This window comes from Mastigoproctus giganteus, chromosome 8 (assembly GCF_048544385.1).
Source record: "Mastigoproctus giganteus isolate SK-2022 chromosome 8, ASM4854438v1, whole genome shotgun sequence".
In the NCBI taxonomy this organism is placed as follows: domain Eukaryota; kingdom Metazoa; phylum Arthropoda; class Arachnida; order Uropygi; family Thelyphonidae; genus Mastigoproctus; species Mastigoproctus giganteus.
Genome location: NC_143582.1, coordinates 67,364,687 through 67,376,803, shown reverse-complemented (window position 1 = coordinate 67,376,803; position 12,117 = coordinate 67,364,687). Strand labels below are relative to the sequence as shown.

The following is a 12,117-nucleotide window of genomic DNA, read 5'->3' as shown; positions in this document are numbered from 1 at the left end:
TTGTGTCAGAGCAGTCATTCAGCTCAATGATGGTCCAAGAGAGTTTTAGCTTATAATCCTAATATAATGGCCAGATATACAAAATAAACAGACTAAATGTTTTTTTTTTTTTCTTATAAAGAAAAAGCCCAGACACACTTCTGTTGGTAACTGTCAGGTCTTGCCCAAGAATCACATGTCAGACACAACTATAATGTTGTAGGCCTTCATGAAGACGGTAGTATGATTATGAATTCCAGATGCCACAATCATTGTAGTTAACACACTTCCTGTACAGAATGATAATAGGAGCAACGTAATCAATGTCTGCATGCAACATTTCAATGGCACTGAAAATCCCTTAAATCAATAATTGGTGATGTCATTTGAAACAGAAACAGACTGGTGCTGAAACTATGACAAAACAAGCTGCAAAACCTCTGAAGCATACAGAACATGACAGGAGAGTCCTGAAAAGAATTGTTCACTTGCAATGCAAGTTGATGTCACAGTACACACAAGCCCTCAGTGAGACAAATGGGACATGTTAGCACCAGAACAGTACACAGGATGCTGCATGATATGGGTTAGCACAGCTGTGCAGCTATCCACAAGCCACTAATCACCTCAACTAATAGCAGATGACATCCAACTTGGTGCAAAGACTGCCACTCTTGGAATGCAGACCAATGGAAAGCTGTGTATTGATGGTCTGGGACTGTTTTTCATGGTTTGGCCTGAGACCATTGGTTGTTTTGGACAAAAACATGAATGCTAAGGTCTATTTAGATGTCTTGGGCAGTAATGCATTAACTATGTTGTAGCAGCACATCAGGAGAAGGCCCATCATAGCTGTATCATCAGAACAATGCTCTATGTCATACTAATTTTAAGAACATGAACGTCAAGAAGTTGAAATTACTAGCCAGGAACCTTACATCAATCTTATAGAGACCATCTAGGAAGAAAAGAATTATTAGGTGTGTATGTGAGAAGAGACTGCCCAAAAATATAGAGCTGAACTAGTTGCCACTTTGAAAGCTGAATGGCAGAAATTATAGGTGGACATTTAAAACTGGTGAAGAGCATTCCACAGAGACTAGAGGCTGTCATAAAAGCTAAAGGTTTCAGTACAGGTTATTAATTTTCCTGCAAATAAAAGTTATTTGTAGATATACAAGTGTCAGGATATTAACATTTGGCAATGTGTGTGTGTATATTATATATAAATATATAAACCAATCTAATCCAAATCCTTCCTTCTTGTTAAGATCTGAATCCTGGTTGCAAAGAGACTAGTCAAATAACATAACAGCATAAACTACAGTAATGCAGTAAAATAGTGGAGATGAACTTGTGTTCAGGAATCGCCCGATATTAAGGACATACAATTACTAATAATAGTAATAGATATACAGTGCAAGAAAGCCAGAGGCGTTTGCTGCACTGGCTGAAAAAAAAAAAAAAAAACACGCGTAATAGTAATAGCATTTTGTATAGTGCAAGGACGCCACAGGCTTTTGCTGCACTGGCAAAAAAAAAAAAAAAAAAATCAAGTACATAAGAAAACACAAATTACAGTAAGGCCTCAACTTACGATGACATTTGCAGGTACCAATGTCTTTCCGATTAGCTGGAACGATACATGAATGGAAATTTTCAGATGCATGGCAATGTGTATATATTATACATCATTTGTACGATTGTTCTCAACCAATTAGCGTCTTTTTTATTGTTAAACGCATGGCACATGGAACATCACTCATATGACTGTTTCAGATCTATGACAATCTGAAACTTAAAGCTCCATCAACTAGTGGCAGTACTGTGTGCTTTGCAGACTTTAAAGCCAGCAGAGGCTGGTTTGAGTGCTTCAAAAAAGGGCGAATATCAAGTGTTGAAAGGCATGAGGAGGCATCCAGTGCTGATAAAAAAGCAGCTGAGATCTTTAAAAATGAATTCCAAGAGTTTGTTGCTCAAGAGGATTATCTTCCAAGGCAGGTTTTTAACATAAAGGAAACCGGCCTCTTCTGGAAGCAAATGCCCAGAAGAATGTACATCACTAAGGATGAGGCTAGTTTAAGCTTATCCTATGAGGATAGGATAAGCCTATGAAAGATATGCTCACTCTCCTGTTGGGTGCCAATGCCTCTTGAGATTTTAAGCTGAAGCCTTTGCTTGAACCCCCAGACTATTTAAACAACAAAAGGTCGACAAAGGCATGCTGAGAGTGTTTTGGCACAGTAACAAGAAGGCTTGGGTTACAGGATATGTCTTCAATGAATGGGAGTTTGAAGCTTTCTGTCCTTCAGTGAAGGGTTATCTTGAGAAAAATAAGTTTCCTGTGAAGGCACTGCTCCTGCTGGATAATGCACCAGGCCATGATCCCAATCTTGTTCAATCTCTTGAGGCACAATCTGCCTTTGTTCAAGTCAAATTTTTGCCATCCAACACCACTCGTCTTCTTCAATCAATGAACCAGCAAGTGATTGCAAACTTCAAGAAAATCTACACCACGAAAATGTTCACAAGTTGCTTTGCAGCGACCTCTGGTGAAAATGCTGTCGCCCTCAAAGATTTTTGGAGGTCAAAGTTCAACATGCTGGATTGCATGAGGCTGATTGTAAGTTCTTTGAATGATGTTTCCACCAGGTGCTTAAATTCAGCCTTGAAAAACATCTGTCCTTTAATTATCCATAACATTGATTTGAAGATGGTGCTTTGACAAATGATATGGTCACGCTTGGTAAATCAATGGGTCTGGAGGTTAGCGAAGAGGATGTGGAAGACCTTATTGACGCTCATGGGTGTGAGCTAACAACGGAGGAGCTACAACAGTTGGAGAAAATTACAGAGAGTGACACTGGAGAGGAAGAGGAAGAAAAAGATACCCAAAAAGTGTCAGCTGAAGAATTGAAGATTGTTGTTTCTTGTTGGGAGTGTTTAAGAGAAGTGGTAAAAAAAACACTCAGACATTGAAAACACTGAACTCATGATGTGCACAATGGAAGACAAGGCCATTTCTTACTTCAGGAAGCTACAAAAAAAGTCATAAAAAACAGTCCACTTTGGACAGGTTCTTTGCCAGTAGCAACAAAAGACTGAAAAGACACCTGACGCTTGATATAGTCCCACCACCACTACGCCACCACTGATTTCATCAGCTCTGCACTTCAAGTCTAAAGTAAATACTAATTTATTGTTTGTTTTTTATTTTACGATGTTTTATTGCTATTTATTGAAATCGTTATAAAACACTAATTTTTAATGTAAAAATGAAGTATAACATGTAAGAAATACCTATTTCATGTGTTGTTGGGGAACAAATTACAGGAAATCCACGTATTATTGGTTTCGACTTACAATATTTTCAACATACAATGGGTTTTGTGGAACAAATTACCAAATGGATGTTGGGGCACCACTGTAATTTTTCCCTCCTCACACGTGTAAGCATCCAGTTGAACTTTGAATTTATTCAAACTGTCAGCCTCAACTACCTGTGAGGGCAACTTGTTCCAGCTATCAACGATTCACTGCTAAAAGAAAATTTCCTACATTAAATAAGAAAATACAAATTATTTGCTTCCCTCCTCACAGAGGCAACTATCCAGTTGATCTTTGAATTTATTCACTGTCAGCCTCAACTACCCATGAAGGCAACCTATTCCAGCAATCAATGACTCACTGGCTAACAAAACTTTCTACAATATAGTCTAAACTGCTTCCCATATAATTCGAATTTATGCCCACGAGTTCTGGAATTCTCTGCAACAGTGAAAATTCTATCTTTGTTCATTTTACTAACCCCTCTCAGAGCCTTAAAAAAGTAAAGTGCAGCCATTATCAACCCAATGCAGGGTGGAAGCCTCCTCGACAATTCATGCTGAGGGAAATGGACCATAATCTGCCACGCTGGTCCAGTGCGGGTTGGCAGATCGGCCGTATTCAGCAGTCAGGGGCTTGAACCCCAGTCTACTCAAAGAGCGTGTGCTACTGCACTCCCGCTCCTGCCCACTCGGCTACGGAGGCCAATTATAAACCACAAACAGGTCACCTCTGAGGTGCGTGGTTGCCAAGCTCTTTAGCCCCACATATTTGGAGTCTTTCCTCATATGGGTTACCGTTTGCCGATCTCACCATGCAAGTTGCCCATCTTGGTACCATTTCAAGAAGCTCAATGTCTTTTTTCAGATGAGATCTATATACTTGAACATTACATGAGGGAGCCATATATCACTTACAGATTTGCATAAACTCAGAAATGTGTTATGAGTTTAGTATCCAACCATGAATTTCTGGGTGTGCTATAAACCAATTTACCCTCACCCCATTCTTTGAAATAATACTAATTCAGATTGTTTATACTTAGGAACATTCATTTTATAAAAAACAATATTTTCTTCTTTCTAAAATGGGACAACTTATGTTAATTGCTTCCCTTATAATCAACCATGTAATATGTTTTCTAAGATTAAGATATTTTAAAATTTAATTACCCCCATTTTTTCAATTTAACTGACAAGAAAATGGCTAGAAATAATAATAAACAACGATAAATAACAACAGATATAACAAGTTTTCTAATTATAGCTATGATTGAAAAATAAATTTTACAATCATCACTATAACTGGAAAATTTATTTTTATTATAAATATTTTTTTTTGGAATCAGCAGAATACAGTTTTGTAAAGCAAACCTAATACATTTTTCATCATATTCAAAAGATTCTGATAACTTAATTTGAAATTCAAATCTTACAAACAGCTTACTGTTGTTTCACATATTTAAAACATAAACAGATAAATAAACATAAAGATCAACCCACACACCATGTATGCAAGGGGGAATTGAAGCTCTGAAACATCCGGACCTCCACAAGAAGTGGCCCATTAAACGGAGAAGCGATTGGGGATATTGCTGTTGATAACAGATTCAGCTTCTGCAGATATACTATTGTACTATAAAATTTATGCTAATAGCCAATAATTTTGCTCAGTACAACCTAGAGTACTTTTTCAAACTTCTCAAAGAACGTTAGATGCCAAATTTATATTTCCATCCATAACAAAGTCCCATGATTTAAGAACTCCTGAAAGTCAGAGTATTTAACACATTTGCTGCCTTTACAAATATAAGTGTAAAATGGCATTAGGAGTGATGTGCAACAATGCATATTTGAGTTCAAAATGCACTCAAATGCTGTGCCACAATGCATATGAGAGGTCATTCTTAACCAGTCAACCAACAAGTATCATAAACATAAAGGCACATGAAATTAATAACTGCTTGGTATTAGCACACTGACTGAACGCCTTGCAGTAATGATAGGCTTTCGTTTATACACTTGACACAGTTTTATTTGATGAATAAACTTTTATAAAATTTTAAGATTTCTTCTGATTTACAGCTCAGCACAAAAGTAAGTGTCTGCTTTTAGCAATGAATTCCAAAGTTTTAATTTTCAACCGTTGTGCACGAATTTTCAAAACTCTGTGGATGTTGGAAATGTTCTGAAAATTACAGCAGATCGAAAGGGTTCTCTCACATTTAGGTGGCAACAAATGTGTTAAGGCTCAAGCTATTAAAAATTTCCAACAAATGTATCGGTGAGTGGTTTGCATCACATAGTAAAGTACACAATGACATTTCAGCTATGCACTTACTAGTATAACAGTTTGAACTCAAAAAAGATGTACTGCAATTGGCAAAAGAGCAACTACTCCAAAACTCTATTACTAGAATGACAGTGAAGACTGCACTTTATCTCATGTGTTAAAATTTTAATATGGTTTCGGTAGCTGACAAAAATCAAGTATAAATATCACATGCATCCCAAGAATGTAACAGTTTCAGAACACAGGTTTTTGACTCCCACACAAATAAGTGCAGGAACTATGAGGACAATAGACTATAAGACCAGAAGTATTATAGTCTATTGTTCTCATAGTTTTGGAAGATCTTTTTTACTTCATCCACAGATATTCAATAGGATTGAGGTGCAGATCCAGAGCTCACCAGTCCAACTTTCACTTTATCAATATCAGCCATATAGTGCAAGAAAACCTGGAGCTACTAACATAGATACCAATACAGCTGGCCTTTCAATTTCAGCAAGGTGAAAGCCACTAATGTTCCGCAGAGGTAACTTATTCTAGTAATTAATAACTTGCTGGCTAAAATAAAACTTACAATCCATCCTGAGCTTCTTTCCCTGTAATTTTAATTTATGGCTAGTAGTTCTAGAATCATTTATAACCTTAAAAATTTCACTTTCAATCACTTTACTAATCCCTTTCAGAATCATATAGATGGACCTTGATCAGGCACCTTAGAGGGGAGCCTGATCAAACTCTGTAGACCAGATATTCAAAGTCTTTCCTTGAATGAACACCCTTGTGCAGATCACCCAAGGTGGGCTTGCCTATTTTTACATTCTTTCAAGAAGCTCAATGTCATTTTTTAAGTGGCCTCCACACTTAAAAAAGTAAACTGCAGCCATTATCAACTCGCCGCAGGATGGAAGCCTCCTCAATGATTCGTGTTGAAGGAAAATGGACCATAACCTGCCACACTGTTCCAGTGATGGTTCGCAGATCAACCGTATTTAGCAGTCAGGGGCTTGAACCCCGGTCTACTCAAAGAGCGTGTGCTACAGCACTCCTGCTCATGACCACTCAGCTATGGAGGCTTCTGGCCTCCATACTTACTTTTTCTCGATTAATAAATCATAATTTCCCAAGTTTAAAATATATCTGCAGCAAAGGATCACCACCCAAAAAATATGGGTGCTGAAATCTTCTCCCCCACTTCCCTTCCCCATGGTTTCATCTAAAATTATACAGAATAACAAATTTCAACTTCCTGGCTTTCCTGGAAAAGAGAATATGCACACCTGCCAGATATAAATGCAATATTTCTCCATGACAGAGGCATAGATGTCTTATTTGAAATAAGCATAGTTCATTTTTACAAAAGACATGAAAAGAAAATTTCACTAAAAAGACGGATAAAAATTCAAAATTTGGTGTCAGTGTAATCAAATGCATTAAACGGAATGATAGTCAAATATCCAATAAAGTTACATTAAAATTCTTACTATATTTATTGATACTAAGTTGAAATATACTAATAATTTAATTAAATGTTAAAAAAAAAAAAATATATATATATATATATATACAAAAAATTAATATGAAAAGCATATATATGCTAAATCAGAAAATAAGGAAACCTCACCTGAGTCAAGCCTATTGCTGCTAAACTTGTTCCATAAGCAGCACTTGTGGGAGGTGCTGGCTGGGCAGCTTGCTGGGTTTGAGCAGCTGCAACTACAGCAGCCGCAGCAGCTAGGCCAGGTGCAGTAGGTACTCCAGCAGCTAGAGTGGGTGTAGCAGTTGGTACAGGATGTGGAGAAGCCTGAGCACCCAATACTGATGTACCCAATGTCGGTGCAGCTGGAGCAGCAGTCTGAGCCAAGCTAGCTCCTGCTGTAACTAAGATTTGTAAATAGGTTATAGATCATTTTACTGAAAATTAGAATAACATGTGAAAGAACTTTCTTAACAGTTAAAACAGGAAAATAACTATTACTAATAAATTAGATACCACAACTATGATTTTCAGACTTTATAATTTTCATAATTCCAACAAAGATAAGAGTTCTTCAAAATAACTCTGGTGTTTGGATGGATAAGACAACAAATAAAATTTGTATGCTTTACTGCATTTGATTTTCAATTGTAGGGAACATTCTACACCACTGAGGAACAAAGCCAAGTATTCAATAAATTAATGGCAGTGTGCTACTGCAACAGGATCTAGAAAAGTTGGGCAGATGGGCTGAGAAGTGGCAACTGAAGTTTAACATTGACAAATGTAAAGTACTGCATATGGGTAGAAGTAACCCCAGAGAAACGTACCAACTGTGCGGTTCTCCACTTAGGGTGGTAGAAAGTAATTGTGTAGTCAGATATGAAGATTTCTGAGCAATGCAGACAGGTGTCAGAACAGGTCATGGGGTGTTGTCAATGATATATAGGAATTTTGCTAGTAGGGAAAAGGAGGTGATTATCACTTTGTACAATGCAATGGTCAGGCCATGCCTTGAGTATTGTGTACAGGTCTGGACACCTCATTTTAGGAAGGATGTTGCTTGACTGAAAACAAAGAAGGACTACAAGATTGAAGTGTATAAGGCCTTGAATGGATTAAGCAGACTCAATTCTGATGGGATTCTTCCTCTTGCTCAGATTACCTGAGGGGGCATAAATTCAAACTGAGGAAAGACAGTTGTAGAATAGATGTGTGGAAACTTACCTTTAGGCAGCAGGTAGTTGATTGCTGGAACAAACTTCCATCTGTCATGGAAGTTGATATAATGTTGTTTCTTTATTAATATTACTGCAGGCCAACACATTCTCTATTATGCTCAATGCATTTTGGGCATCTTTTTTAGGTGGCTGTGTGTGTGTGTGTGTGTGCTTCTTCACTTTTGCTGTTGCTGGTAACAAAAACCTTTAGGCAGCAGGTAGCACGTTTTGCTTGGTGTTTAGCAACTCTTCTGTTTTTGGCATTGCTGTGGTAGCAACTTAATCATCCACCTTCAAAACCTCTTCAAATTTGCCAACAAAATTCATATGCTCCTTCAAATTCACCCATTTTCAATATTGCTATCACATTCATCTGCTGGACAAATGTGATATTCTCTCCAAAGCCACTCTTTCTGAAGCAGTTGATTACTGCACTTGATGCAATACTGTCCCGAGCAATAACAAAATTACGGATAGCGTCAAAGACATTCCAATTTGGCTGCAAATTGTTCCATGCTTGTATGTTGCTGGTCAAGTACCTTATCAGGCGGGCTCTGTAAGCTCTCTCGAGGTTATAAATGATGCCTTGATCCAGTGGCTGCATAAATCTGGTGGTATGGGGAGGTAAAAACAACAGCCACATATTTGTCAACTTAAATGTCTCAGCAAAATGTGCTGTACAGAGATCTAGAATCATCAAAATTTTCTTTTTTTTTTTTTTGAAGTCATTCTTCTGTTCACTTTTGATAACCAAGACTATAAAATTTTGACCGTATGCCAAGCACTTCTATTGGCCTTATAATCACAGGGAAGTTGGTTAACTTCTTTAAAACATCTTGGCTTGGAAAACTTACCAATTACAAGTGGGTGTAGTTTTGTACTGCCATCTGAATTACAGAACAGTGAGTCTGTGTACTTAATTTTCCACTATGACAAGACTCTCCTCGACCAGCAAATGCTTTGTTTGGAAGCAAATTATAAAATAAACCTGTTTCGTCAAGATTAAAAATATCCTCATATTTTTCAAGAATGGACTGTAACAGAACACAACCAGTCTGTAGCCTTTTCTTTTTCGACTAATCCAGACTCATGGCAAACATTTCGCAAAACCAAGTTATTCCAGTTTTTAAATCTTTGGAGCCAGCCACTGCTGCATTTGAAGTCACTAATTCCATGTTGCTGAACTAGATAATTTGCCTTTCCTTGCAAAATTTGGACCGATATTGGCAAATTAGATGCACGATTTGTTGATACTACTCAAAAAGTTTTATTTCAAGCTCCTCACATTTTACACCATGAATTCGTTACCTGATTTTTATCGCTGTTCCGGTGTCAATATTTTAGTATCACACTAAAAAGAACCTAACAGAGAAATTAAATTGAAAATTATACAAGAAGCTGATAGGATGGATTGAAATAAAAGATATTGTAAAGTAATGTTGTATTCCTTTGCAGTGTCTTTTACTTCGATCCATCCTATCAGCCTCTTGTATAATTTTCAGTTTAATTTCCAGGCCTAATTCTGTCCATTTACATTTTTTCGCCATAATACTGCTAGATAAGATTTAATATGAACAAACTTTAAATTAATTTAAAGACAGTTACAAAAAAGAAAAAAAAAAAAAAAAAAAAGACATTAGCTCAGATAAAATGGCACTAAAAATAGATTATACTGTACTGTAGCAAAAGACTCTTTGAACTGGTATAATGTGACAATTGTAACTGACCTTGATCCCATGGAGAGCAAAAGAGGGTATTTAAACAACTTATAAAAACTTTTTTTATTATTTTCTTAATTTAAGCTCATTCTTCACAATGACATTTTTCAGAGTGCATTTAAGTTGTAGTTACCATAAACTGGTTTTGTTTACACAAAAGGAAATTCTAACAAGTCAGTGCCACCCTTCAGGAAGCAGGGAACGTCGTGGCCAGAGGCAATAATTGGACAGCTGTGCCAAGATTTGTATTAAACATACAAAATAACAATATTTATTTCTGACTAGGTGAAAATGAACTTTGTAATATACAGGGTGTCTCAAAAATACACGGCATAACTTCAGGAATGAGTTCCTTATACGTAGACAATAAAAATATTTTATATCAACATAGTTCCGGAAATGCTTGGTTCCAGAGTTATTAACCGGAATGTCTTATCTCCCACAGGCGATTTCCTTCATCACAAGGTACTGACAGAATCTGGTGGTTTTCCATTCCGACCATGTACTGAAATCAGGAACAAGCGGATATGCACTTTATGTACAGTTTGACGGAAGGCAATGCTCTGGAGGCTCGTCGTTTGTACCACGAAAGGTTCCCAGAAGGTGCCAGCCAGGAAAACGTTTGAAGGTATACATCGCCGCCTTTGTGAACATGGGACCTTTACACCTCGTGCTGCTGACAGAGGACGACCAAGATCTACAACTCCTGAAGTAGAGAAGGAGGAGATTTTGGATGTTGTGCATGCCACTCCTGGAATCAGCACAAGCAGAATAGCAATGCAACTGGCTGTTCAACATTCGACTATCTGGAGAGTGTTGCAAGAACACCAACTGTATCCTTACCATCTGCAATAAATACGGGCCTTGTTGGTTGGTTCTTGGGTTTATTAGCGCATTAGCAACTAAGGCTATAATGTGCCAAAACCAGGTGACTACATACAGGCCTTGTCAGTGGTTCTTGCAACAGTGTGGTACAACTTCTCACTTTCCTGCCTTAGTGATATTCACAGATGAAGCACAGTTCACATGAGACAGAATCCAAAACTTTCACAATCAGCATGTATGGGCTGAGGAAAACCCACATGCAATTCTTCCATCACATCACCAACAGCGGTTCAGCCACAACATCTGGGCAGGTGTTTTTGGTGATAAGTTATTTGGGTCCCATGTACTTCCAAACAAACTCACAGGGCAGGCGTACAGAAACTTTCTGGAAAACAACATACCCGATTTCTTGGACGACACGCCACTGATCATTCGTCAACAATCACACATCATGCACGATGGCGCTCCTGCACATTTAAGCCATCTAAGCCCACAATTACCTGAATCAAAGGTTTCCTGGTCGGTGGATAGGTAGAGGTGGACCAACTACCTGGCCTCCACGCTCATCTGATTTAAACCCACCAGATTTCTTCTTGTGGGGCCATTGGTGTATTCGACTCTGGTAGCTGATGTGGAAACTCTCTGCAATCGAATTGTGGCAGGTTGTGAGACAATACAAAACATGCCAGGAATTTGGCATCGTCTTCGCGAGTCCATGAGATATCAATGTGAGGCCTGTATTCAGGCAGAAGGTGGACATTTTGAGCAATTACTATAAGGTGATGTGAACAGTTAAGTGTCATAGACAGACCTTCAAAACTCAGAAACCAAGCATTTCCGGAACTATGTTGATATAAAATATTTTTATTGTCCACATATGAGGAACTCATTCCTGAAGTTATGCCGCATATTTTTGAGACACCCTGTATATTCACCGAATTTTGTAATAAACGAATATATTTATATAAAAAACTATCCTTTCACAGAAACTATCCTTTCATAGAAAAAACTATCCTTTCACAGGGGAATGGAATGTGCTTCATATAAACAAGTACTTTGTATAAACCGAGTTTGTATTAACAAGATTTTACAGTATCTTTTTAAATTGTGTAGCATCATCTGAATATGTTAAAACACTTTAATTTAAAAACCTGAAAGGCCGCCACCAAAGTTACTAGCTTCTCATCAACCAGTGCATCTATTGGTAAACACATTGCAAACTGTGCATAATATATTTTGTCGAAGTGAACAGAAAAGCAGTAGATGAAATGAACTTCCATTT

The 12,117-nt window shown here is 37.6% G+C and overlaps 1 protein-coding gene across 4 annotated transcripts in view; it reads right to left on the bottom strand.

Annotated features, from left to right (window-relative positions):
* The window catches only part of LOC150081594 (cell division cycle and apoptosis regulator protein 1-like), a 550,339-nt gene that overhangs the window by 498,389 nt on the left and 39,833 nt on the right, over positions 1-12,117 (bottom strand). For all 4 annotated transcript variants that reach the window (XM_090380560.1, XM_090380561.1, XM_090380562.1 and 1 more), the window contains one exon: positions 7,220-7,476. In XM_090380560.1, the coding sequence (XP_090236686.1) occupies positions 7,220-7,476 (257 nt within the window). The remainder of the gene's footprint in view (positions 1-7,219; positions 7,477-12,117) is intronic.